The 27,529-nt window shown below is 47.2% G+C and overlaps 1 protein-coding gene across 2 annotated transcripts in view; it reads right to left on the bottom strand.

Annotated features, from left to right (window-relative positions):
- The window catches only part of TTC23L (tetratricopeptide repeat domain 23 like), a 46,105-nt gene extending 27,637 nt beyond the window's left edge, over window positions 1-18,468 (bottom strand). The window contains exons 1-2 of one of the 2 annotated variants that reach the window (XM_040338201.1): window positions 18,364-18,468; window positions 2,219-2,318 (exon numbers count right to left, since the gene is read on the bottom strand). In XM_040338201.1, coding sequence (XP_040194135.1) covers window positions 2,219-2,283 — 65 coding nt within the window. In that variant the 5' untranslated portion in view covers window positions 2,284-2,318; window positions 18,364-18,468. The remainder of the gene's footprint in view (window positions 1-2,218; window positions 2,319-18,363) is intronic. The other variant, XM_040338194.1, reaches the window with a different exon arrangement.
- Window positions 18,469-27,529: the final 9,061 nt, after the last annotated feature.

Below are 27,529 nucleotides of genomic sequence, written 5' to 3'. Positions count from 1 at the left end.
CATCAAATTTTCATAGGATATTCCGACTGTGTGTATGCCCCATCTGACTTTTTCCGTCGGAAATTCCGACGGAGTTAGAAAGAGCACATGTTTTCTTTTTTTTGGAAATTCCGTTCTTCTGTATGGAACTCCGACGGAGAAAAAAAACACGCATGCTCGGAAACAATTCGACGCATGCTCGGAAGCATTGAACTTCATTTTTCTAGGCTCGTTGCAGTGTTGTACGTCACCGCGTTTTTGACGATCAGAATTTGGTGTGTACGTGCGTAACCCGTTGGAGTTTATTCCGACGGAAACTCCGATCGTGTGTACGCGGCATAATAGTTGTCCTGTGGACAGATTCTCCCACCTGAGCTGTGGATCTCTGCGGGTCCTCCAGAGTTACCATGGACCTCTTGGCTGCTTCTCTGATAATGCTTTTATTACCCGGCCTGTCAGTTTAAGTGGACGGTCATGTCTTGGTAGGTTTGCAGTTGTACCATACTCTTTCCATTTTCAGATGATGGATTGAACAGTTCAAAGCTTGGGATATTTTTTTTCCTAACCCTGCTTTAAACCTCTCCACAGCTTTATTCCTGACCTGTCTGGTGTGTTCCTTGGCCCTTACAATGCTGTTTTTTCACTATGGTTTTCTGAGAATCCTCTGAGGGCTTCACAGAACAGCTGTATATTTATACTGAGATTAAATTACACACAGGTCACGTGGACTCTATTTACTAATTAGGTGACTTCTGAAGGCAATTGGTTTCACTAGACTTTAGTAGGCATGTGCATTTCGTTTCGTTCCGAATCGAAATTCGGACACATTTTTCATTATTCGGATGCATACGAATTCCTGAATTGCAATATTAATGAATTTACCGAATCCGAACGAACATTTTCGATTCCGAATCGAAAACCCGCGGACGAAATTCGATCGGAATTCGAAAAAAAAAAAAAAAAAAATCTTTTCGAATCGAATTCGAAAACAAATTCTATTCGAAAATAGACTATTTGTTTTAGAATCCGGTCGAAATATTTTCGAATTCGACCGGATTTTTCGAAATTCGGTCGACAACGAACTAATTCCAAAAACGAATTTAACACATGTAACGAATCTAACATAACGAAATTAATTAAATAACGAATTAAAACGAAACTAAACAAAACAAATTTTTCTCTTTTGCACATGCCTAGATTTTAGTTAGGGGTATCAGAGTAAAGGGGCTGAATATAAATGCACGCCACATTTTTCACATATTTATTTTCCTTCCACTTCACAATTATGTGCCACGTTGTGTTGGTCTATCACATAAAATCCCAATAAAATACATTTACGTTTTTGGCTGTAACATGACACAATGTGGACAATTTCAAGGGGTATGAATACTTTTTCAAGGCACTGTAGGTGTGATGGTCAGATATCCACATACCTTTGGTTATATAGGGGCAGATTCATAAAGACTTACGACGGGCGTATCAGTAGATACGTCGTAAGTCCGAATCCGCGCCGTCACAACTTTAAGCGTATACTCAAACTGAGATACGCTTAAATGTTGCTAAGATACAGCCGGTGTAAGTCTCCTACGCCGTTGTATCTTAACTGCATATTTACGCTGGCCGCTAGTAGCGTGTACGCTGATTTACGCCTAGAATATGTAAATCGGCTAGATACGCCTATTCACGAACGTACGCCCGGCCGTCGCAGTAAAGATACGCCATTTACGTAAGGGGTTTTCAGGCGTAAAGATAAACCACCAAAAACATGGCGCAGCCAATGTTAAGTATGGACGTCGGAACCGCGTCAAATTTTTCAAAATTTACGTTGTTTGCGTAACTCGTCCGTGAATGGGGCTGGCCGTAATTTACGTTCACGTCGAAAGCATGACGATTTGCCGACGTCATTTGGAGCATGCGCACTGGGATACGTCCACGGACGGCGCATGTGCCGTTCGATCGAAACGTCATTTACGCGGGGTCACAGTTAATATACATAAAACACGCCCACAGCTTCAACATTTGAATTAGGCGGGCTTACGCTGGCCCTAATACGCTACGCCGCCGTAACTTTGGACGCAAAATCTTTGAAAATACCATACTCGCCTCTCAAAGTTACGACGGCGTAGCGTATAGGAGATACGCTACGCCCGCCTAAAGGTACGTGAATCTACCCCATAGTGTTCATGTATATAGTATATATATCTTGACCCACAGGTTACACAGCAATGAACAAACTTACGTGCAATTGGATCCAGGATCTGCATATGTGGAGTCGGTAGGGATGTGGATGGGGATTGGCAACATGTTCCAGGGAAGCTCTGCGACCTGTAATAAAAAATCTGATTGTCTGTTATTTAAATCTACTTTTATTTTCCACCATCTGACGTTTCAGTAAATACTATCCGTACACACCACCGGATCTATCCGCTGGAATTGATCCGCGGATCAGTTCCAGCGGATAAATCCGGTCGTCTGTACGGCCTAGCGGATATTTATCCGCAGAGATTTCTCGGCCGGATCGATTTCAAGCGGATATAAATTTCTTAGCATGCTAAGAAATGTATCCGCTTGAATCGGGTCCAGCGGATTGATCCGGTGGTCTGTACAGACTCACCGGATCAATCCGTCCGCTCCCCTCCCTCGCATGCGTCGTAATGATTCGACGCATGCGTGGAAGTACTAACCTTCCGGCGACGGCGTGACACGTCACCGCGGATGAATTCACCGCGGATTTTGATCCGATGGTGAGTACAAGCCATTGGATCCAAATCCGGAGGAGATCCCCTCGTGTGTATGGGGCCAAACAATGCATACAAGTCAGCAAAACAACCAATGTTTAGGGCCCAAGAGGTACTAATGCCGCGTACACACCATCACTTTATGTGATGAAAAAAAACGACATTTTCTGTGAAGTAAAAAACGACGTTTTTGAAACTTCAATTTTCAAAAACAATGTTGCCTACACACCATCGTTTTTTCACAATGCTCTAGCAAAGCGAGGTTACGTTCACTACTTTTTTCCATTGAAGCTCGCTTCATAACTAGCTTCTGGGCATGCGCGGGTGTAAAAACGTTGTTTTAAACGTCGTTTTTTTGCTACACACGGTCAATTTCTGTGAAGTAAAAAACGACGTTTTGAAAAACGACACATAAAATTGAAGCATGCTTCAATTTTTTTTAGTCGTTTTTCACAAGACATAAAACAACGTTTTCCCCCACACACGGTCATTTAAAGTGACGTTTTTAAAAAGTCGTTTTTTTTCATCGCATAAAGTGATGGTGTGTACGCGGCATAAGATATAAAGAATGTTGTGTGATGAGTACGCCCTGGTTCACACTGGGTACTATTTGGAACGATTTGAGATGCGATTTGACATGTCAAATCGCATCTCAAATCGGCGGCAATTGTCGGCAATGGCACTGTCCTAATCAGTGCGACGCCGCATCTGCGATTTCAAAAAGTAGTTCCTGTACTACTTTTTGCGATTTCGGGACGATTTAAATTAAATTGCGGCCGAAATCGCAGCAAAATCGCGGCAAAATCGCACCAGCGAAATCGCGGTAAAATCGCGCATTTTACCGCGATTTTGAATTCGCAGCAGTGTGAACCTAGGCTAAAGGAGTATAAAAAATCCTGCAAAATTGAGATCTGGGTCTTTAACAGAAAATGAAGCCTGCCTAAGACAAACTACATTCAATGCGGGTTCAAACAATGAAAGTCATTACCCAAAAGGCAGCCTAACCCAAAATTGAATCCTGCCCTATTCACGTCCTTGGTTTGCAGGAGATGCACTCATATGCTGGCACCCAAGGGCCCTATGTACTCCTATGTAGGCTTTTTCATGGGCTTCAAAATCTGCAGTAACAGTAAGCCAGGCTTCAGCTCCTAAACCAGAGCACATCACAAAGCTAGTAAGCCATATTGGAGGGGGGGGGGGGGGGCTCACTTTGAAGGAAATAGTGTGGCGTGAAGGGGGCACACTGCAAAGGACTGAGTGGGGAATGATGGGGGCACATTGTGAAGGACACATTGGGGAATAATGGGGGTACTTTACTGAGGACAAAGTAGGGAATGATGGGGCACATTGTAGAGGACACATTGGGGGATGAAGAGAGCACACTGCAAAGGACTGAGTGGGGAATGATGGGGGCACATTGTGGAGGACACATTGAGGAATAATGGATGAATGAATACAGAATTGGGAATAATGGGGACACATTGTGGAGGACAGAGTGGGGAATGGTGGGGGCACATTGATGAGGACAGATTGGGGAACGGTGGGGGTACATTGTGGAGGACAGAGAAGGGAATGATGGTGGCACATTACTAAGGACAAAGTAGGGAATGGTGGGGGGCACATTGTCAAGGACAGATTGGGGAATGATGGGGCCACATTGCGGAGGACAGAGTGAGGAATTATGGCGGCACATTGTGGAGGACAAAGTGGGGAATGACAGTGGCACATTGCAGAGGATAGAGAGGGGAATGATGGTGGCACATTGTGGAGGGCAGAGTGGGGAATGGCGGGTGTACATTGTGGAGGGCAGAGTGGGGAATGGTGGGTGTACATTGTGGAGGACAGAGTGGGGAATGGTGGGGGCACATTGTGGAGGACAGAGAGGCGAATATGGGGGCACATTGTGGAGGACAGAGTGGGGAATGGTGGGGGTAAATTGCGGAGCACAGAGTGAGCAATTATGGGGGCACATTGTGGAGGACAGAGAGGGGAATGATGGTGGCACATTACTAAGGACAAATTAGGGAATGGTGAGGGCACATTGTTGAGGACAGAGTGGGGAATGGTGGGGGCACATTGTGGAGGACAGAGTGGGAAATGACGCTTGCACATTGCAGAGGATAGAGAGGGGAATAATGGTGGCACATTGTGGAGGGCAGAGTGGGGAATATGGGGGCACATTGTGAAGAACAGAGTGGGGAATGGTGGGGGCACATCGTGAAGAACAGAGTGGGGAATGGTGGGGGCACATCGTGAAGGACAAAGTGGGGAATGGTGGGGGCACATCATGAAGGACAGAGTGGGGAATGGTGGGGGCACATTGTGGAGGACAGAGAGGGGAATGATGGGGCACATTGTGGAGGACAGAGTGGGGAATGATGGGGGCACATTGTGGAGGACAGAGTGGGGAATGGGGGGGGGCACATTGTGGAGGACAGATAGGGGAACGATGGGGGCACATTGTGGAGGACAGAGTGGGGAACGATGGGGGCACATTGTGGAGGACAGAGTGGGGAACAATGGGGGCACATTGTGGAGGACAGGGAGGGTAATATGGAGGCACATTGTGGAGGACAGAGAGGGGAATATGGGGACACATTGTGGAGGACAGAGTGGGGAATGGTGGGGGCACATTGTGAAAGGACAGAGTGGGGAATGCTGGGGGCACATTGTGGAGGACAGAGAGGGGAATGATGGTGGCACATTACTAAGAAAAAAGTAGGGAATGGTGAGGGCACATTGTTGAGGACAGATTGGGGAATGATGGGAGCACATTGCAGAGGACAGAGTGGGGAATGGTGGGGGCACATTGTGGAGGACAGAGTGGGAAATGACGCTTGCACATTGCAGAGAATAGAGAGGGGAATAATGGTGGCACATTGTGGAGGGCAGAGTGGGGAATGGTGGGGGCACATTGTGGAGGACAGAGAGGGGAATATGGGGGCACATTGTGAAGAACAGAGTGGGGAATGGTGGGGGCACATCGTGAAGGACAGAGTGGGGAATGGTGGGGGCACATTGTGGAGGACAGAGAGGGGAATTATGGGGACACATTGTGGAGGACAGAGTGGGGAATGATGGGGGCACATTGTGGAGGACAGAGTGGGGAATGGGGGGCACATTGTGGAGGACAGAGAGGGGAACGATGGGGGCATATTGTGGAGGACAGAGTGGGGAACAATGGGGGCACATTGTGGAGGACAGAGAGGGTAATATGGGGGCACATTGCGGAGGACAGAGAGGGGAATATAGGGACACATTGTGGAGGACAGAGTGGGGAATGGTGGGGGCACATTGTGGAGGACAGAGAGGGGAATTATGGGGGCACATTGTGGAGGACAGAGTGGGGAATGATGGGGGCACATTGTGGAGGACAGAGTGGGGAATGGGGGGGGCACATTGTGGAGGACAGAGTGGGGAACGATGGGGGCATATTGTGGAGGACAGAGTGGGGAACAATGGGGGCACATTGTGGAGGACAGAGAGGGTAATATGGGGGCACATTGCGGAGGACAGAGAGGGGAATATAGGGACACATTGTGGAGGACAGAGTGGGGAATGGTGGGGGCACATTGTGGAGGACAGAGTGGGGAATGATGGGCGTACATTGTGGAGGACAGAGTGGGAAATGGTGGGGGCACATTGTGGAGGACAGAGTGGGGAATGATGGGGGCACATTGCGGAGGACAGAGTGGGAAATGGTGGGGGCACATTGTGGAGGACAGAGTGGGGAATGATGGGGGCACATTGCGGAGGACAGAGTGGGCAATGGTGGGGGCACATTGTGGAGGACAGAGTGGGGAATGATGGGGGCACATTGCGGAGGACAGAGTGGGAAATGGTGGGGGCACATTGTGGAGGACAGAGTGGGGAATGATGGGGGCACATTGCGGAGGACAGAGTGGGCAATGGTGGGGGCACATTGTGGAGGACAGAGTGGGGAAAGATGGGCGTACATTGTGGAGGACAGAGTGGGGAATGATGGACGTATATTGTGGAGGACAGAGTGGGGAAAGATGGGCGTACATTGTGGAGGACAGAGTGGGGAATGATGGACGTATATTGTGGAGGACAGAGTGGGGAAAGATGGGTGTACATTGTGGAGGACAGAGTGGGGAAAGATGGGTGTACATTGTGGAGGACAGAGTGGGGAAAGATGGGTGTACATTGTGGAGGACAGAGTGGGGAAAGATGGGCGTTCATTGTGGAGGACAGAGTGGGGAATGGTGGGTGTACATTGTGGAGGACAGAGTGGGGAAAGATGGGGGCACATTGTGGAGGACAGAGTGGGGAATGATGGACGTATATTGTGGAGGACAGAGTGGGGAAAGATGGGCGTACATTGTGGAGGACAGAGTGGGGAATGATGGACGTATATTGTGGAGGACAGAGTGGGGAAAGATGGGTGTACATTGTGGAGGACAGAGTGGGGAATGATGGACGTATATTGTGGAGGACAGAGTGGGGAAAGATGGGTGTACATTGTGGAGGACAGAGTGGGGAAAGATGGGTGTACATTGTGGAGGACAGAGTGGGGAAAGATGGGTGTACATTGTGGAGGACAGAGTGGGGAATGATGGGGACGTACATTGTGGAGGACAGAGAGGGGAATATGGGGGCACATTGTGGAGGACAGAGTGGGGAATGATGGACGAGCATTGTGGGGAAAGATGGGTGTTGATTGTGGAGGACAGAGTGGGGAAAGATGGGCGTTCATTGTGGAGGACAGAGTGGGGAATGATGGGGGCACATTGTGGAGGACAGAGTGGGGAAAGATGGATGTTGATTGTGGAGGACAGAGTGGGGAAAGATGGGGGCACATTGTGGAGGACAGAGTGGGGAATGATGGACGTATATTGTGGAGGACAGAGTGGGGAAAGATGGGCGTACATTGTGGAGGACAGAGTGGGGAATGATGGACGTATATTGTGGAGGACAGAGTGGGGAAAGATGGGTGTACATTGTGGAGGACAGAGTGGGGAATGATGGACGTATATTGTGGAGGACAGAGTGGGGAAAGATGGGTGTACATTGTGGAGGACAGAGTGGGGAAAGATGGGTGTACATTGTGGAGGACAGAGTGGGGAAAGATGGGTGTACATTGTGGAGGACAGAGTGGGGAATGATGGGGACGTACATTGTGGAGGACAGAGAGGGGAATATGGGGGCACATTGTGGAGGACAGAGTGGGGAATGATGGACGAGCATTGTGGGGAAAGATGGGTGTTGATTGTGGAGGACAGAGTGGGGAAAGATGGGCGTTCATTGTGGAGGACAGAGTGGGGAATGATGGGGGCACATTGTGGAGGACAGAGTGGGGAAAGATGGATGTTGATTGTGGAGGACAGAGTGGGGAATGATGGGGGCACATTGTGGAGGACAGAGTGGGGAATGATGGACGAGCATTGTGGAGGACATTGCGGCATTGAGGAAGTGACGGAATACCTGCACACCACCCGATGAATCCATATACAGAAAGCGGCCAGTAACATAAAGAATTACTAAGGTTCGCCTGCCCCTGACAGTGACTAGAGCTGGGCATCGCCGCTTAGTGAAGGATTGGCTCGGGCGGCTCGGCTGCTCTAGTCCTGCAAAGGGAACCGAGTTCCTGCTGTGAAAAAAGTGCAGGAACTCCGTTTCCACACGTTCCCGCAGGACTTGAGCCCTGCTTAGATCTCTCATGTTTAGGTCCAGGAAAAATGGAAAAGGATGCAGTTTACATCCGCCTGCCCATAGAGCTGCATGGAGCGTCCAATCAGGTCCGTCTGATAAACTGTCAGGTGAACCTGATCGGAAAACCTGCGAGAAAGGGGCCGCAAAGATGTATAGGCAGCCGGATATCATCAGAGATGTGTCTGATCACACCCGCCTGCCATCTGATCCGACAAGATCCACTGAAAACGGATGGTGATACAATCGCCATCCGTCCAGCGGATCGGATGAAATCAGATGAGAACGGACAGGCTGTCTGTTTTCATCCAATCTCCCAATAGAAAACAGCGGGGCTCTGACAGGTCCATCTCAGCACAGTGAGCGGAGTCGGACCTGTCATCCACCGGCTCAGCGGGGATCAATGGAGCAAAGCGGAGTCCGCTGAGTGGACCCGCCCCCTGTGAAAGGGGCCTTATACATTGTAGAAAGCAGAGTGTGGCATACATTTACGTTTTTGGTTGTAACAAAATGTGGAAAGTATGAATACTTTTTCAAGGCACTGTACAATACAGATTATTACAGTAGCAATGGCACCTGTATGTGTTTAGAGACATCGATTATACATCAGACAGGAGGCTCATATCTTGCATTAATCTTTCCTTTTAATGCTCATAGCAGAAACATTTTTACATTAAAAAGAACTTAAAAAACTACATTTCCCATCAGTCCCAGCGTCCGTCTAGTCCCCCCCCCTTAGGGGTCTGAGCCTATAACTAGGACTGTCCTGCTAAAGATCCTCCTCTTTCTTTCTGCTCATGGCAGAGATAAGTATATTCATATTTCCTTAATATTGCTTTGATTTATATATGCGCTGTTAGCAGTTAGAGCACTCCATTTGTGCTTCTAATTTATTGATTTGACTATATTTTCTATCTATTATCTAATTTATTATTATTTTATTATTTTATTATTATTTTATTATTTTCTATCATATTATTTTTATTGTTTCTATTTTATATGTTAATTGATATGCGATTGCTGTTCATCTGATGTATTTTCTTGCCTTGCTCCTTTAAGGCTTCATGTTTCAGCTCACCGCTGCCTCTGCGGTGCGTTTTTCTTCCTCTGAGGAAAGGCAGCCTTCGGTCTCCATTGTCCTCATCGCCCCCCCCCCCCCTCCTCCTCCCTGTCACTAGCCGAGTTTCCCGGGCTGTGGGCAGAGGAAGGGGGGCGAGTACAAGCGCGCTCTCTCCTCAGCGCTGTACAGCCAATCACAGCCCGCAGCCGAGATCTCGCGAGATCTCGGGCGGCGCTGTTGCTCTGTATTCACCGCTTCCTCACCGCACGCCAGTCTGCTGCTGGGCGGTGAGGAGAGCGGTAACGACAGCTTAAATAGCTGTATCTATATATCTATATATCTTCCCCTGAATAAGCAATTAACTGAGAGCGGAGCACTCGATTGAGTGGTCTGCTATCTCCTGCAGAGTAATATTATTTTTCTTGTCACATACTGATTAACCCTATAGTTATCACTATCTCTGCAGGAAAAGTTCAGAAATTTTAGTTTTTTCTCCTTTTTAAGCTAACTGTACTGAGTGGCATCATGGCAGATGAGATTAATATGGGCATAAATACCTCCACAGGATTAACTCCTGAGGTCCCGCAGCTTTTAACTGCTGCTCAAATACAGGAGCTTATCAACAGCTCTATCCTAGCAGCCCTAGCCACTCACCCCAATCCATCTACTACTCATCCTGAAGTAGTGAAGAAGGGCAAGGCCCTTTACAAGCGTAAAAATTTGACCGCTTGTCCTGACTCCCCGGCAGGGGAAGTACAATTTATGCTCGACGCAGGACCCCCCACGGCCTGCCGCCCCAACCACCCAGAGGGTGAACGACCCTTACTGAATAAGGAGTCTTTAAAGAAAAAATTTAAGTCTTCCCACCGGTCCAAACCGGATTCTTTTAACGAGGACTCAGATGATAATGCCTCTGAGGGATCTCTGATCGCCGCATCAGACTATGACTCCGACAGGGGAGACTCTGAACAAGAGTTCACAGAATTTGGGGCTAACTCAGATTTACCATCTGAGACAATCCTAGACTCGCTAGGCGAACCCTTTTTCAATCCAGAGGGCATTTCTCACCCCAGATCGGGGGACTGGACACCTCTCCCTCAGGTAGCCCAGTATGTAGAACACTGGACTCGGAAGGGTTTGGATAGGGTCAATAGAAATAAACTAAGGGCAGAATGCCCGAGACCCGTTATTCCTAAAAAAAGTTGCAATTACTCCCGAGATCGATCCAGTATTATTAAAATATTTAACTAAGGCTGGCAAACAAGCCAAAAAGGGCATTGAACGATCGTTTAAATCGATCCAGGATCGTATCCTAGATATGCTAGGCCCACTAACGAAAATTTTAAACCTCTCGGAACAAGCAGCCTCCACTGAGGGCACAGTTGACCTAGGTCAATTACGAGGTTGGGCTCAAAGGGCCATTTGTCTTCTAGGCTCGGCTAATACGGCCTGCGCTGTGGAACGTCGCAGGTCGATCTTAATGAAATTGGACCCGCAACTCTCCCATTTGGCAGAATCAGAACCGGGTCCCTCTGCTGAGGGTCTTCTCTTCGGAGAGGATCTTATGAAAAATATCAACAGGTTTGTTGGCCTGTTTAACAGTCTTGACAAGGCCCAGACTTCTTTAAAGAAAGCGGGCTCTGGATCCAAGGTTTTTGGTAGGGCCGGCAGAGGGAGAGGCCGATCTGCCGGTCGAAACAATTATTTCAGGGCCTACCCTAGAGCGACCGCTCAACCTTATGCGCCCATGCACCAGCAGTACTCTCTACCAGTGGCACAACCGGCGCCATTTTTTCCTCCCAGAGGACGCCCATGGAGAGGACGCGGGGGCAGAGGCTTTCCCAGATCACGCCCATCCGCTGGTAAGTGTTCCTCAGTTTTCTTCTCACATACCGGTAGGGGGCAGACTGAAGCATTTTATCCACGTCTGGCACACGATTACGGCAGACGCCTGGATATTATCGACAGTAGCGGGTTTCAGCATAGATTTCATCTCGCAGCCAACCATGCGGGGCCTCCCACACCCCATTCAGTTCTCAGAACAGTGTACTCGTCTCATAGACGAGGAAATTCAGGACCTAGCGGCAAAACAAGCCGTAGTGGAAGTGGACCCCTTATCACCCGGGTTTGTCAGCAGCCTATTCTTAGTAAAGAAGAAAGGCGGAGGGCATCGCCCAATTATAAATTTGAAAGGGTTAAACCAATTCGTGACGTACCGTCACTTCAAGATGGAAGGCATTCATCTACTAAGAGACCTACTTTCTCAGGGGGATTGGCTAGTCAAAATAGACTTGAAGGACGCTTACCTGACGATCCCCATGCACCTGTCCTCACAAACTTTTCTAAGATTCCTTTGGAGGGGCCGTATGTGGCAGTTTACCTGTCTCCCTTTCGGCCTTTCCTCGGCTCCATGGTGCTTCACCAAGATAATGAAGCCCGTGGTAGCTGCCCTTCGATGCAGAGGAGTGCGTCTGATAATATATCTAGACGACCTCTTAATCATGGCCCATTCGAAATCACAGGCAGAACTACACAAGCAATGGGCAGTGTCACTTTTAGAGGGATTAGGTTTCCTTATCAACCTCAAAAAGTCCGTACTGTCCCCAGCTCAGGAGATGGAGTTTTTAGGTTTCACGATAGACACCAGACAGGCAGTCTTACGCTTGCCTCAGTCAAAATTGTCTCTGATTCGGAAGGAAATCAGGTCAGTTCTGAGCAGGGGACAGATATCGTTGAGAACCCTGGCACGCATTGTCGGACTATTGTCAGCCTCTATTCAGGCTATTTTTCCAGCTCCCCTACACTATCGGGCCCTTCAACGCCTCAAAACTTTACACCTGAGACAGGGTCTAGGTTATTCGGACAAAATCTCCCTCTGTGCGGAATCAGAGAAGGAGTTACGATGGTGGCTCCATCACGCCATAGAATGGAATGGCAAAACTATCTTCAGCTCTCGACCGGATGTCATACTGGAATCCGATGCAAGCAGACAGGGTTGGGGTGCCCGTTGCGGACGAGCCTCCACAGGGGGGACTTGGTCCAACGACGAGTCATCCCTTCACATCAATGCACTGGAACTCTTGGCGGCATTTTTTGCCGTCAAGAGTTTTCTCTCTCAGAAGTCCAGATGTTGCGTTCTATTACGCCTGGACAACGTAGCGGCGGTGCAATACATCAACCACCTAGGAGGAGCAAAATCCAAGATGCTGGCGGACATTGCGTCCGACTTCTGGAATTTCTGTCTTTCCAGGGAGATCCTGCCAGTGGCAGAATACATCCCCGGGGTTTCCAATTATGTGGCAGATTGGAACTCCCGTTATCTGTCAGACGCCAGCGATTGGACGCTGGACAGATCGACCTTCCTAACAATACAGGAACTTTGGGGTCCGTTCCACACAGACCTTTTCGCTTCCAGGATCAATCGACAACTGATTCACTTTTTCAGTTGGAGGCCAGATCCAGAAGCAACAGCGGTGGACGCTTTCCTCCAAGTATGGCCAAAGGGCGTGAACTATGCGTTTCCCCCCTTTTCACTGATTACCAGACTCCTCCTTCACATCATGAACCAATCTGCGACGGTGGCGTTGATCACTCCCTGGTGGCCGACGCAACCATGGTTCCCGCTAGTTCTGGGTATGTCGATCGACTACCCCAGACTTCTTCCACACTCGGTTCATTTATTGACGAACCCGTCCAAGGGTCCTCACCCCTTGCTATTGGAAAACAGGTTGCCACTCCTCGCCTGGTTGGTCTCGGGATGTCGGAGACAGATCCAGATCTTTCGCAATCGGCTAGAGATCTCCTCGCCGTGGCCTGGGCCCCAGGGACTAGATCGGCATATCGATCTGCCTGGGGGTTATGGGTCCGTTGGTGTGATCAACGACAGATTGATCCCATTCATGCCCCTGTTCCCTCAGTTGTAAATTTCCTTGCGGAATTTTACGAGCTGGGAAGATCATACAGTTCCCTGAACGTCTATAGGTCAGCTATATCGGCTTATCACTGTCCGGTAGACGCAGTCCCGATAGGCAAACACCCTCTTGTGTGTCGTTTACTCCGCGGCGTTAAATACAAACGCCCTCCTCGACCACGATACCATTCTACCTGGGATGTGTCCAAAATACTTCAATTGTTTTCTTCATGGGGGGACAACGATCAATTATCCTTGAAAGACCTATCCCTAAAACTCACTACCCTGTTATGTTTAATTTCTATTAAACGTGTATCTGATGTCAGGGCCCTAGACGTTTCTAGACGACAATTCTCGCCGGAAGGGGTCAGGTTTTCGGTGGTTCGCAGGACAAAAACCAACCTGAACACAGTTTTTTACCCCTTCTTTCCAGCATATCCACGTCTTTGCGTGGTTCGTTGTCTACAGACGTACGAGTCTCTCACTTCGGCGCTCCGTGCTCCAGATTCTTCCCAATTGTTGATATCCTTTGTACAACCACATCGGCCGGTATCTTCGGCAACTCTAGCTAGATGGGTAAAGTCAGTCATGAAAATAGCAGGGATAGATATATCTCTTTTTGGAGCTCATTCCACCAGAGGTGCCATGGCCACTAAGGTGGTTACATCAGGGGGATCTCTATCAGATCTCTTACTGGCGGCTGATTGGTCTTCAGAAGTGACCTTTCGTCGATTTTACTTTAGGCCGGAAGATCATGTTTCTTTATCTGTTCTCACCGACTAGCTTGTGGGACAGACCTAAGGTTTTTTTCTCTGGGAAAAAATTGTATGTATGATAAATATGTGAGTATTTCAGGAGGTTCACACATGTATAGCTTTGAACTTGCAAGATATGAGCCTCCTGTCTGATGTATAATTCTAGATTTTCCTAGTATGGGACGGAAAATATTGATTATATGAAGACAGGAGGCGAGTATCTTCCCTCCCTACCCACCCTATTACGGTTTTTTATCTTCTTTTTTGCAGGATACTGAATATCATCCCAGATTCTTGGGACAGTTATTGAAGCGATTCCTGTGTTTCCCGTTGGAACGAAATCGTGGTTAAGTTTCCCGGTTGGAGTCCCGTTGACTACATGTTGATCTCCAGTTTGCCTACGCTGACGTCGACGCAGGTTTGACCGGCTGGTCGAAGAGTTGTGGTGCTGTTTCTTCCTCGAAGTAGTCCGGTGTTGGGCATTCGCTTACAAGAAAGAGGAGGATCTTTAGCAGGACAGTCCTAGTTATAGGCTCAGACCCCTAAGGGGGGGGGACTAGACGGACGCTGGGACTGATGGGAAATGTAGTTTTTTAAGTTCTTTTTAATGTAAAAATGTTTCTGCTATGAGCATTAAAAGGAAAGATTAATGCAAGATACTCGCCTCCTGTCTTCATATAATCAATATTTTCCGTCCCATACTAGGAAAATCTAGAATTTTCAGTGCTGAGGAGTTCCTTGCATGCAGCGGGTCCTCTTTAGATTACTTCCAGCACTCATCTGTCTAAGCCTAATGCCGCGTACACGCGACCGTTTTTCGGGTTCTAAAAAACGATGGGCCAGATTCACAGAATAAGTACGCCGGAGTATCTGCTGATACTCCGGCGTACTTTCAAATTTGCCGCGTTGTATCTTTATTTGGAATTCACAAACAAGATACGACGGCATTTGGCTAAGATCCGACAGGCGTATGGCTTCGTACGCCTTCGGATCTTAGGATGCAATACTTCGGCGCCCGCTGGGTGGAGATCGCGTCGTTTTCCGCGTCGGGTATGCTAATTAGCTGTTTACGGCAAACCACGAAGGTACGCGCGTTCGTCGAAATTCTCTTACGTCGTCGCTAGTCGGCTTTTCCCGTCGCAAAGTTACGGCTGCTATTTAGGTGGTGTAACAATAGACAGCCCATGTTAAAGTATGACCGTCGTTCCCGCATCAAATTTCAATTTTTTTATTTTTTTTTGCGTAAGTTGTCCAGGAATACGAAAGTACGTAACGCACTTCGCCGTTCAAAACATTACGTCGGGCGGCGTCATTTCGCGCAAAGCACGGCGGGAAATTTCAAAACGGAGCATGCGCAGTACGTCCGGCGCGGGAACGCGCCTAATTTAAATGGTACAAAAAGATACTTGGTGGGCACACGCTAAAAATGCTATACATCTAAGCTGGTGCTGCTATAAGACCAAATACAGTACAAAACAGATTATAGCGCACACATGCAAAAATGACATTTATCCTGCAAGGCTAGTTAAAAACACCTGAACATATTCAAAAATACGGGGGTTTGGTCACACTATATAGTCATATAGTGCTAAGCCCACTTACTGCGACAAAGTACCCCGAATTAGTGGGTCCTACCCTAGTAATAGAATGAAAGAACCTGGGTCTCAACCATGGGAGATATACTCCTCTATGTGGGAGAACTGAAGGGATTCTTCCTATACAATGGTGGCCACTAATGTGAGGTAATGAAGAGGGGGAGGGGTGCTCCAGCCAAGAGACCTGGTCAGGGTCTATACAAAATACAAAAAGATACTTGGTGGGCACACCCTAAAAATGCTATACATCTAAGCTGGTGCTGCTATAAGACCAAATACAGTACAAAACAGATTATAGCGCACACATGCAAAAATGACATTTATCCTGCAAGGCTCATTACCTCACATTAGTGGCCACCATTGTATAGGAAGAATCCCTTCAGTTCTCCCACATAGAGGAGTATATCTCCCATGGTTGAGACCCAGGTTCTTTCATTCTATTACTAGGGTAGGACCCACTAATTCGGGGTACTTTGTCGCAGTAAGTGGGCTTAGCACTATATGACTATATAGTGTGACCAAACCCCCGTATTTTTGAATATGTTCAGGTGTTTTTAACTAGCCTTGCAGGATAAATGTCATTTTTGCATGTGTGCGCTATAATCTGTTTTGTAATTTAAATGGTACACGCCCCATTTGAATTAGGCGGGCTTGCGCCAGACGGCTTTACGCTACGCCGCCGCAAGTTTACACGCAAGTGCTTTGTGAATCAAGCACTTACGCTGAAAACTTGCGGCGGTGTAACGTAAATGGAATACGTTACGCCGCAGCGCAGGTACCTGAATCTGGCCCGATGTTTTTAAGGGTCTAGAAAAACAACGTTTTTTTCAACCCGATCATTAAACCGGCCTTGCCTACACACGATCGTGAAAAAAAAAATGCTCTAGCAAAGCATGGTGACGTACAACACGTACGACGGCACTATAAAGGGGAAGTTCCATGCGGATGACGCCACCCTTGGGGCTGCTTTTGCTGATTCCGTGTTAGTAAAAGACGATTCGTGCTTTTCTGTCTGTTACAGCGTGATAAATGTGCTTACTCTATTACGAACGCTAGTTTGACCAAAATGAGCGCTCCCGTCTCATAACTTGCTTCTGAGCATGCGCGGGTTTTTCACGTCGTTAAAGCCCACACACGACCATTTTTTACGAGGCTAAAAACGACAACGTTAAAATTTAGAGCATGTTCTAAATTTTTAATGGCCGTTTTTTACGTCGTGAAAAATGATCGGGAGCCCCCACACGATCGGTTTTAATGACATTAAATAAACGTAATTTTTTACAACCCGAAAAACGGTCGTGTGTACGCCGCATAAGACCCCTTTCACACTGGGGCAATTTTCAGGTGCTTTAGCACTAGAAATAGCCTCTGAAAACTGCCTACCATTCATTCCAATGTGACTTTTCACACTGGGGCGTTGCGTTGGCGGGACGTTCCAAAAAGTCCTGCAAGCAGCATCTTTGGGGTGGGTTGGGAGCGCTGTATTTAGCCCTTGTTTTTAACCCCGTCTTTGCAGAGGTATGATGGGACTTTTAGGGCCAGATTCAGAGAAGAAGTACGCCGGAGTATCTGCTGATACTCCGGTGTACTTTCAAATTTGCCGTATCTGTCGTATCTTTATTTGTAATTCACAAACAAGATACGACGGCATTTGGCTAAGATCCGACAGGCGTACGCCTTCGGATCTTAGGATGCAATACTTCTGCCGACGCTGGGTGGAGTTTGCGTCGTTTTCCAGCGTCGGGTATGCAAATGAGCTTTTACGGCGATCCACGAAGGTACGCGCGTTTGTTACGTCGTCGCTAGTCGCTTTTTCTCGTCGCAAATTTAAGCCTGCTTTTTCATGGCTTACATTTAGACCAGCCATGTTAAAGTATGGCCGTCGTTCCCGCGTCGAATTTCACATTTTTTTTTTTTTTGGCGTAAGACGTCCGGGAATACAAAACGACGTAACGCACGTCGCCGTTCAAAACATTACGACGGGGCGACGTAATTTCGCACGGAGCATGCGCAGAACGTTCGGCGCGGGAGCGCGCCTAATTTAAATGGTACACGCCCCATTTGAATTAGGCGCGCTTGCGCCGGACGGCTTTACGTTACACCGCCGTAAGTTTACACGCAAGTGCTTGGTGAATCAGGCACTTGCGCTGAAAACTTGCGGCGGTGTAACGTAAAGACGATACGTTACGCCGCCGCGATTCTTTATGAATCTGGCCCTTAGTTTTTATATATTTACCAAAGCTATGTAATAGGGGGGACAAACCCAAACAACCCATTTAACTTGTATCAAATCCGGCAGGCCCTTACCAATACATACTTGATGATAGATTTAAAGCGGATTGTACAATCAGATTGTATAGTGTATGGTCAAATGAACCTGAGATGACATAATAAGACTAAACATGAACACAAATATGAAGGAAAGGGTTTATCAGAAATAAACACAAGGCCTAAGGTTCTAAATATATAATTGAATTGCATTCATATGATATCTGTGTACAGAAAGAATAGAGAGCGAGGGACGCCTTTCCTTGTCACTGGCAGCACACAGGGCAATGTCACAATCTGACGTGTAGTGCTGTCAGTATCAGGAAAGCCAGAGACATGCTGGGACTTGTAGTTCCACAAGCTGCCCGTGTGTTGGATTTGTATTCACCTCCTCGTCCTCCTGCTCCCTCTCCTCCTCTGTGATCGGCTTCTCCTAAATTCACTCAGCAATTCCCATCCACACCGACTCTTCTGTTTACACCATGCTGTTACCATAGCGACAGAAAGCTTCCACAACAACTGTCATGGCAACCTAGGCAGGGCTCTGGTATCGCTATGCATTGTGGGAGGAAGGACAGCTTTTTCCTCTCTTGTAAAAAGAGAACTTCTTTAGAATCTTTTCTCTGACATTAACCTCATCTATAGTGCTGAGATCCCAATGAAAATTGCTTCCCCTTTCCACTTCCCATTGGTAAATGTTTGTATTGAACACTTCACCTTACTTTCTGGAGCTCCCCTTTGGGGTGTAATCATAGGTGTGCGCAGCCTATTGCATTAGGGTGTGCACCCCAAAGCTCAAACATATTTGCATGTGTATATACAGTATACTGATGGTGTCAGCAGAGCGGTGGACGGTGTCAGTAGGGCAGTGGACAGTGTTAGGAGTTTTTTATTTTTATTATATATTTATTTTAGGAGCCCCATTAGGGAGCTTTGGAGTATTTCTGTGCATTACTGCATGTTTAAAGCAGTATATTCCAGTGTGTTACTGCACGTTTGATGCAGCATTTTTCTGTGCATTAGTGCACGTTTAACGTTGTATATTTCGGTGTGTTATGTGCCATTTAATGCTGTATTTTTCTGTGCGTTACTGCATGTTTAACGCAGTATATATTGATGCAATCTGCACCACACAGGGTGATTAGGGTGTGCCCAGGCACACCTGGCACACCCTGTGCGCACGCCCATGGGTGTAATGAATACATGTGTTGCCAGAAACCTGTTAAAGCGGGAGTTCACCCATTTATTTATTTTTTTACCTTTTCCCCTTAGATTCCTGCTTGTTTTGTCTAGGGGAATCGGCTATTTGTTTTAAAATATGAGCAGTACTTACCCATTTTCGAGATGCATCTTCTCCGTCGCTTCCGGGTATGGGTCTTCGGGAGCGGGCGTTCCTTCTTGATTGACAGTCTTCCGAGAGGCTTCCGACGGTCGCATCCATCGCGTCACTCGTAGCCGAAAGAAGCCGAACGTCGGTGCGGCTCTATACTGCGCCTGCGCACCGACGTCCGGCTTCTTTCGGAAAATCGTGACGCGATGGATGCGACCGTCGGAAGACTGTCAATCAAGAAGGAACGCCCAGTCCCGCAGCCCATACCTGGAATCGGCGGAGAAGATGCATCTCGTAAACGGTAAGTACGGATCATATTTTAAAACAACTAGCCGATTCCCCTAGACAAAACGAGCATCCATCTAAGGGGGAAAAGGTGTTCTCTATGGGTGAACCTCCGCTTTAAGGAGGGCAGTCAGAAGCTGGTAAATCCGCGGCTCAGCAACCTGTTTTTACCATCTTCCCAGCGGGAGTTGTAATCTAAAGCCCCATACACACCATCAGATTTTCTGCAGATTTTTGTCTTCAGATTTACCAAAACCATCTAATATGAGGTCAAACCTTAAGAGTTTCAATTTGTATGCAATCAGGCAGGCCCTTGTACTAAATGGTTTCGGTAAATCTGAAGACAAAAATCTGCAGATAATCTGATGGTGTGTATGGGGCTTAAGGCCCCATTCACATGTGGCGTTTTGTAAACTCGGGCAGGATTGCAGCGATTCTGCCCCGCGATCTCAAATCGCACTACAATCGCCATTTATTTAGAGTTTTTGCCACGATTGTCCCGCAATTTATCACGCTGCAAATCACATCACGTGAAGTTTGTCACCCAACTTATTAAGATGGGAAGTAGGGACACCTTCTAGCAAAAGTATGTAGGCATAGGACACGCCCCCTGAAAGGAGAAATAACCAAAAATAAAAGATTAGTTAAACCCACAAGGGCTTTTTTTTACCTCTAATATTCCTTTTATTGGCTTTTGAAATTTACAATTAGCAATTCAGAAATTGGATAAAAGGTTTAGCTCTGGGAAACACTTTTTGATGGATAAAAACTATGGTTGTCCCGATACCGATACTAGTATCGGTATCGGGACCGATTCCGAGTATTTGCGGGAGTACTCTTACTCCCGCAAATACCCCCGATACCGAAATAGAATACTTCCCCCCCCCGCTGCCGACGCATCCCGCCGCTACCCCGCTTGGTTAATACGGGTGGGAAACATTACAGCTTTCATTTAAATAGCTGTAGTGTTTCCCGCCGCGCCGCGTATAGACACTCCCCCTTGCTCGGGTGAACTGTCCAATCCCAAGCAAGGGGGAGTGTCTATACGCAGCGCGGCGCGAAAGACTACAGCTATTCAAATTAAAGCTGTAATGTTCCCCGCGGCAGCATGTACGGTAACGGGGACATGGCTGCATATATGGGGGGGACATGGCTGGATATGGGGGGGACATGGCTGGATATGGGGGGGGGACATGGCTGCATATGGGGGGGACATGGCTGCATATGGGGGGGACATGGCTGGATATGGGGGGGACATGGCTGCATATATGGGGGGGGGACATGGCTGCATCTGTGGGGGGACATGGCTGCATATGGGGGGGACATGGCTGGATATGGGGGGGACATGGCTGGATATGGGGGGGACATGGCTGCATATGGGGGGGACATGGCTGGATATGGGGGGGACATGGCTGCATATGGGGGGGACATGGCTGCTTATGGGGGGACATGGCTGCATATGGGGGGACATGGCTGGATATGGGGGGGACATGGCTGCATATATGGGGGGACATGGCTGCATATGTGGGGGGACATGGCTGCATATGTGGGGGGACATGGCTGCATATATGGGGGGACATGGCTGCATTTGGGGACACATTTAAAAAAAAGTATCGGTATTCGGTATCGGCGAGTACTTGAAAAAAAGTATCGGTACTTGTACTCAGTCCTAAAAAAGTGGTATCGGGACAACCCTAATAAAAACTATATACCGTATTTATCGGCGTATACCGTGCACTTTTTTGCCCTGAAAATCAGGCCAAAATCGTTTGTGCGCGATATACGCCGATACCCGCTTCCCGCGCTGTGTTTGAACCACTGCGCCGGCATATACCGAGCGCAGTTCACTCGGGTATAGTCGGGCAGGCTCGGCTCCTCTCGCGGTCCTGTGCGTCTTGTACGTCCTTTACGCGAGAGGAGCCGAGCTTTCCCGACTATACCCGAGTGTACTGCGCTCGGTATATGCCAGCGCAGTGGTTCAAACTCAGCGCGGGAAGCGGGGATCGAGCGGGGAGGACACCACGATGGCCGCAGAAGGACGCCGGACCGGACGAGGCCGCCGATGGACGCGATGGACGACGGGCAGGACGCGATGGACGACGGGCAAGACACCGACGAGGGGCATCCAAACTGTAAGTATTTTTTTTTTCCAGGAATTTTTCTTCAAGTTCGGGGGTGCGCACTATACGCCGGGGCGCGCAATAGGCCGATAAATACGGGTAGATCAGACTAAAATGAGGGACAGTCGCATATAAAAAATGGGGAAGTTACGAAAATTCTTGTACGACAGAATAAAAATTCGGAAGTGATGTCATGCGTTGTAGTGTATTTCTATTGTATTTTCGGATGACAACTGTGCTGATTATACTTGTTTACTGCCCACTTAAACCCCTTTTCTGCCCAGACCAATTTTCAGCGTTCTTATTCCGCGTACACACGACCGTTTTTCGGGTTCTAAAAAATGCCGTTTTTTTATATCATTAAAAACTATCGTGTGTGGGCTCCAGAGCATTTTTCACGATCTAAAAAATGGGCATTAAAAATTTTGAACATGCTCTATTTTTTCACGTTGTTTTTGTTGTCGTTTTTAAGGTTGTAAAAAAATGGTCGTGTGTAGGCTTTAACGACGTGAAAAAAACGCGCATGCTCAGAAGCAAGTTATGAGACGGGAGCGGTTCTGGTATAACTAGCGTTCGTAATGGAGTAAGCACATTCATCACGCTGTAACAGACTGGAAAGCGCAAATCGTCTTTTACTAACACGGAATCAGCTAAAGCAGCCCCAAGGGTGGCGTCATCTGAATGGAACTTCCCCTTTATAGTGCCGTCGTACGTGTTGTACGTCACCGCGCTTTGCTAGAGCATTTTTTTTTCACGATCGTGTGTAGGCAAAGCCGTTTTAATGATGGGGTTGAAAAAAACGTAGTTTTTTCTAGACCTTTAAAAACGTAATTTTTTAGAACCCGAAGAACGGTCGTGTGTACACGGCATCACACTTTGAATGACAATGGCACGGTCATGCTACACTGTACCCAAATGAGCTTTCTTTTGGTGGTATTTACCGTATTTATCGGCGTATAACACGCACCCTAACTTTAATAGGGAAATTTCAGGAACAAAACTTCCCACAACCCCCTGCGTATAACACGCAGGCACAGTTTTCCCTCTATTTTCAGGGTAAAAAAGTGAGTGTTATATGCCAATAAATACAGTAATCTCTACTGGGGTTTTTATTTTTTTGCAACAAAAAAAAAAAAGGACCGAAAAGTTTGAAAAAAACCCCAAAACAATTCCATATTTTGTTATAAAAATTTGGAAACAGGTAATTTTTCTCCTTCATTGATGTGTGCTGGTGAGGCTGCACAGATGAGACAGCACTGGTGGGCACTGAGAGTGGGCACTGATGGGCAGCACTGATAGGTGGCACTAATGATGAGGCACTGATAGGTAGCACTGGTAGGCAGAACTGATATGCACCTGTAGGTGGCACTGGTGGGCACTGGCAGGTGACACTGGAGGGCACTGCATAGCAGCAGTGCCTCTCATTGTTCGAGACCAATGTCCCTCTGTCAGAAGCCAGTGATCTGCTTCTCCCCCCCCCCCCCCCCCCACGATTACCAATCTTCTGAATGAATGAATGAATGAATGAAAAATTTATATAGCGCAGCACATGCGAACTAAATCGCCTCTGGGCGCTCGTTGTTCCTGTCTCTTGATATCAAAAGAGATGAGTTTTGATCTTTCTTCTGAAGGTCAGGTGGTTTTCCTCCAACCGAATGCTGGTTGGTAAAGCATTCCATAGTCTGGGACCTTGGAGCGCAAATCTTCTTTCTCCTTTGGACTTGAATTTGGCTTTGGGTATCTGAAGCAGATTTTGGTTGGTGGATCGCAGAACGCGATTGGCGTTGTGAGCTTTTATCTTGTCGCAAAGATATTGGGGAGCCTTCCCATGGATGCACTTATGTGTCAGACAGAGTGCTTTAAAAGCAATTCTGTCCTTTACTGGCAACCAGTGAAGGGTTCTCAGCGAAGGTGAGATTGATTCCCAGGGCTTTTTCCCAGTCACAAGTCTGGCGGCCGTATTTTGTACGACTTGCAGACGAGCGATTTGGTACTTTGGGAGTCCGAGGTAAAGGGCATTAGCATAGTCCAATCTGGAGTTCACAATTGTTCCCACCACGACTGCTATGTCCTCTTTGGGGATAAATGGAATAAGTCTGCGTAGTAGGCGCAGCAGATGGTGGGATCCGCTGACTACTGACCCTATTTGTGCGTCCATTGTCATGTAGGTGTCAAAGATGATCCCGAGACTTTTGACTTTGAAGCTAGGGGTGATGATTTGGCCCAAAATGGGCGGGGGGGTCCAGGTTGTTGTCTGTTGACTCTTACGGCTGGCGTGTAACAGAAGAAGTTCTGTTTTGGAACTGTTGAGTTTAAGATAACTCTTGGTCATCCAGTTTTCTATCAAAGAGAGGCATGTCTCTAGATTTGGATGATGATCCTTTTTGTTACGGATGCGAAAATACAGTTGCGTGTCATCTGCATATGAGTGATAAAGTAGTTTTTGGCCACTGATGATTTCAAAGAGAGGGCGAAGGTATATATTGAACAGCACCGGTGACAGGGGGGATCCCTGGGGGACTCCGCATGAAACAGTGCGTTTTTCAGAAGTGAAAGGTCCCAATTTCACTATTTGTGATCGGTTTTCCAGAAAGGAGGAGAACCATGCTAAATCACCTTCTGCGACTCTGGCTACTTCAGCTAGCCGAGTCAGTAGCAGTTTGTGGTCTACCGTGTCGAACGCTGCGCTTAGGTCCAACAGAACCAGGAGACAGGGTTCTCCTTCGTCTGCGGCCTCGAGGGCGTCATCCCAAATTTTGAGCAATGCTGTTTCCGTCCCGTGTCCGGGACGGAAACCCGATTGAAATGGATCAAGTAGATTATGGGTGTCCAGATGCTGTTGCAGCTGTTGTACCACTACTTTTTCCAATACCTTGGAGAGGGTGGTTAGGCCTGTTATGGGGCGGCGGTGAGTTGGGTCCTTGGGGTCTAGGGTGGGTTTTTTCAAGATGGGCTGAATTGTGTCCTCTTTCAGCTGTGAGGGCACTATGCCTTCCTTGAATGACTGATTTATAAGCTGCGTGATAGGCGGCGCCAGGATATCGGCACATTCCTTCAGCAGTTTAGCGGGGATAATATCATTAGGCGCTGTGCTGTTTCGCAAAGCGCTGATGATATTTTTAACGGCATCGATGGAGATGGGTTTCAGAGTGAACTTTGTAGATTCTACCAAATCTCTATGGGTGTTGTGTGAATGATTGAGAGGGGGGTTCAGGGGGGTATTGATTTGCTGAATGCTTTCCCGGATTCTCTCGATTTTATTGATAAAGAAATCCGATAATTCATTACAGAATTCCTGGGTGTTTGAACTGGGGGGTTCAAGACATCCTGGATTCATGGTCTGAGTGACCAGTTTGAAGAGTTCGCGAGGGCGGTTTATGGCGTTAGTAATGGCATTGGAAAAGTGATATTTTTTGGCTTTGAAGATTTTTTTATGGTATTTTCTTGTTATTGCCTTGTAGATGGTGCGGTTCTCCTCTGAAGCGTTTCTTTTCCAGGCGGCTTCCGCCCTTCTGCGCTCTTGCTTCAGTACCGACAGCTGGTTGTTAAACCAGCCGGAGTTGTTTTTCCGGATGCAGGTCTTGCGTTTCGGCGCTATTAAGTCGGCTGACTGTAATAGGGCTGTATTTATGGCGTCCAGTGTTTCAGAGGCTGTTTGAGGTGGTTGGATTATTTTTATTTTATTACCTAAGGTAGATTTGAAGAGTTCCGAATGGAGCTTCTTCTGAGATCTAGCCCAGTGTGTTATCACCGGCTTAGGTATTTTTATTAATGGTGGAATTATGGAAACTATGAATTTAATTGCATGGTGATCTGTCCATGGCAATGGTTCATTTTCCAAAATGTTTATTTCCAGATCTTGTAGAAAAATAGTGCAGCGCAAATAATACAATAAATACAATAATAAATCAATAAATAAATTTGGTAAAGTCCATAAAGTGCAAAGTGATAAAAGTGCTCCAAAAAATCAATAGTGATCAAAGGTGCAAAAAATCTTCAACGGATCCGTGACCCACAGGAAAGGGTTAACCTCCACCAAGAGAAAAGGGTGGCCTCTCACCTCAATAATTCGACCTGTGGCTAGGTCAAAAGGCAAGAAGCAAACTCTCCAAAGATTGGTAATCAGCTTTACACAGGTTCAATTTCCAAAGAATCCACCAGATGGCACCAGCGGGCAATAAGCAAGGCAACACTCTCCCATACAGCAATAACATGGACCGAAAAGGAGTAAGAAGGACAATTCTAAGTGCTAACTGCTTAAAACGTTTAATGTAATTTTAAAAGCATAAGATAAAACACTCACATGGACCTGCACTCATAGACCGAGTGCAGGTATAACAGCAGTTACCGGAACGAACGTCCGGATCAGTGTAAACAGCTTGTTGGGTCTCTGTGAGGCAAACGCGGATGACGTCAACGCGGATGACGTCAACGTAGCTCCTCCCCCTACGAGGGGGAGGAGCTACGTTGACGTCATCCGCGTTTGCCTCACAGAGACCCAACAAGCTGTTTACACTGATCCGGACGTTCGTTCCGGTAACTGCTGTTATACCTGCACTCGGTCTATGAGTGCAGGTCCATGTGAGTGTTTTATCTTATGCTTTTAAAATTACATTAAACGTTTTAAGCAGTTAGCACTTAGAATTGTCCTTCTTACTCCTTTTCGGTCCATGTTATTGCTGTATGGGAGAGTGTTGCCTTGCTTATTGCCCGCTGGTGCCATCTGGTGGATTCTTTGGAAATTGAACCTGTGTAAAGCTGATTACCAATCTTTGGAGAGTTTGCTTCTTGCCTTTTGACCTAGCCACAGGTCGAATTATTGAGGTGAGAGGCCACCCTTTTCTCTTGGTGGAGGTTAACCCTTTCCTGTGGGTCACGGATCCGTTGAAGATTTTTTGCACCTTTGATCACTATTGATTTTTTGGAGCACTTTTATCACTTTGCACTTTATGGACTTTACCAAATTTATTTATTGATTTATTATTGTATTTATTGTATTATTTGCGCTGCACTATTTTTCTACATATTCATTTTGAGATATTTTTGAGTTATATCTACAGTGCTGGCTTGCAATTTAGTTTAATTTTATTTTTTTGATTTTCCAGCGCTGAATCACTTTTACTTATATTTCCAGATCTTGTCTGAAAATCAGGTCGAGCGTGTGACCGGAAATATGTGTGGGCCCACATACTAGTTGCTGCAGACCTAGTCCTTCCAGATGGTCAATGCAGGTGTCGGCCACGGGATCCTGTGAGGAGTTTGCCCAGAGGTTGAAATCCCCGAGTAGCAAAAGGTGTTTGCTATTTAGGGTGAAAGTGGACATGAATTCTGTCCAGGGTGAGAGAAACTGCGATTTTGGACCCGGTGGTCTATAGCAGAGAAGAATATGGACGGTCTCCTGGGGGTTTGTTTGTAGTTGCAGGGTGAGGGTTTCCATGAATGGAAGTGAGTACTGAAGGGCTGGTTTAGTGATCGCGAGGTGAGTCTTATGGATCACTGCCAGGCCTCCTCCTCTTTGCCCCACTCTGTTTTCTGTTATAATGCGATAATTTTCTGGCACCAGTTCACCTAGAATGGTGTTACAGTCAGCTGTGAGCCAGCTTTCTGTAATAAAGAGACAGTCTAAGTCGCATTGTAGGATGAAATCATGGATTTCCAATCGGTGTCTTACTGCTGATCTTGTGTTAACCAAAGCGCATGATATTCGCTTGGGCTACGGTAAGTGGATGTAATTTCGCCGTGTCGATCGTCGATCGATTCTAAAAATATGCTCAGTCCTTAGAGCTTTTTTGGTGGCGGCTAATAATCCTGAGGCAAAT

This window comes from Rana temporaria, chromosome 1, assembly GCF_905171775.1.
Source record: "Rana temporaria chromosome 1, aRanTem1.1, whole genome shotgun sequence".
Taxonomy (NCBI): Eukaryota; Metazoa; Chordata; class Amphibia; order Anura; family Ranidae; genus Rana; species Rana temporaria.
Note: the sequence above shows the minus strand (reverse complement) of the source record. Positions and strands in the feature narration are given on the sequence as shown.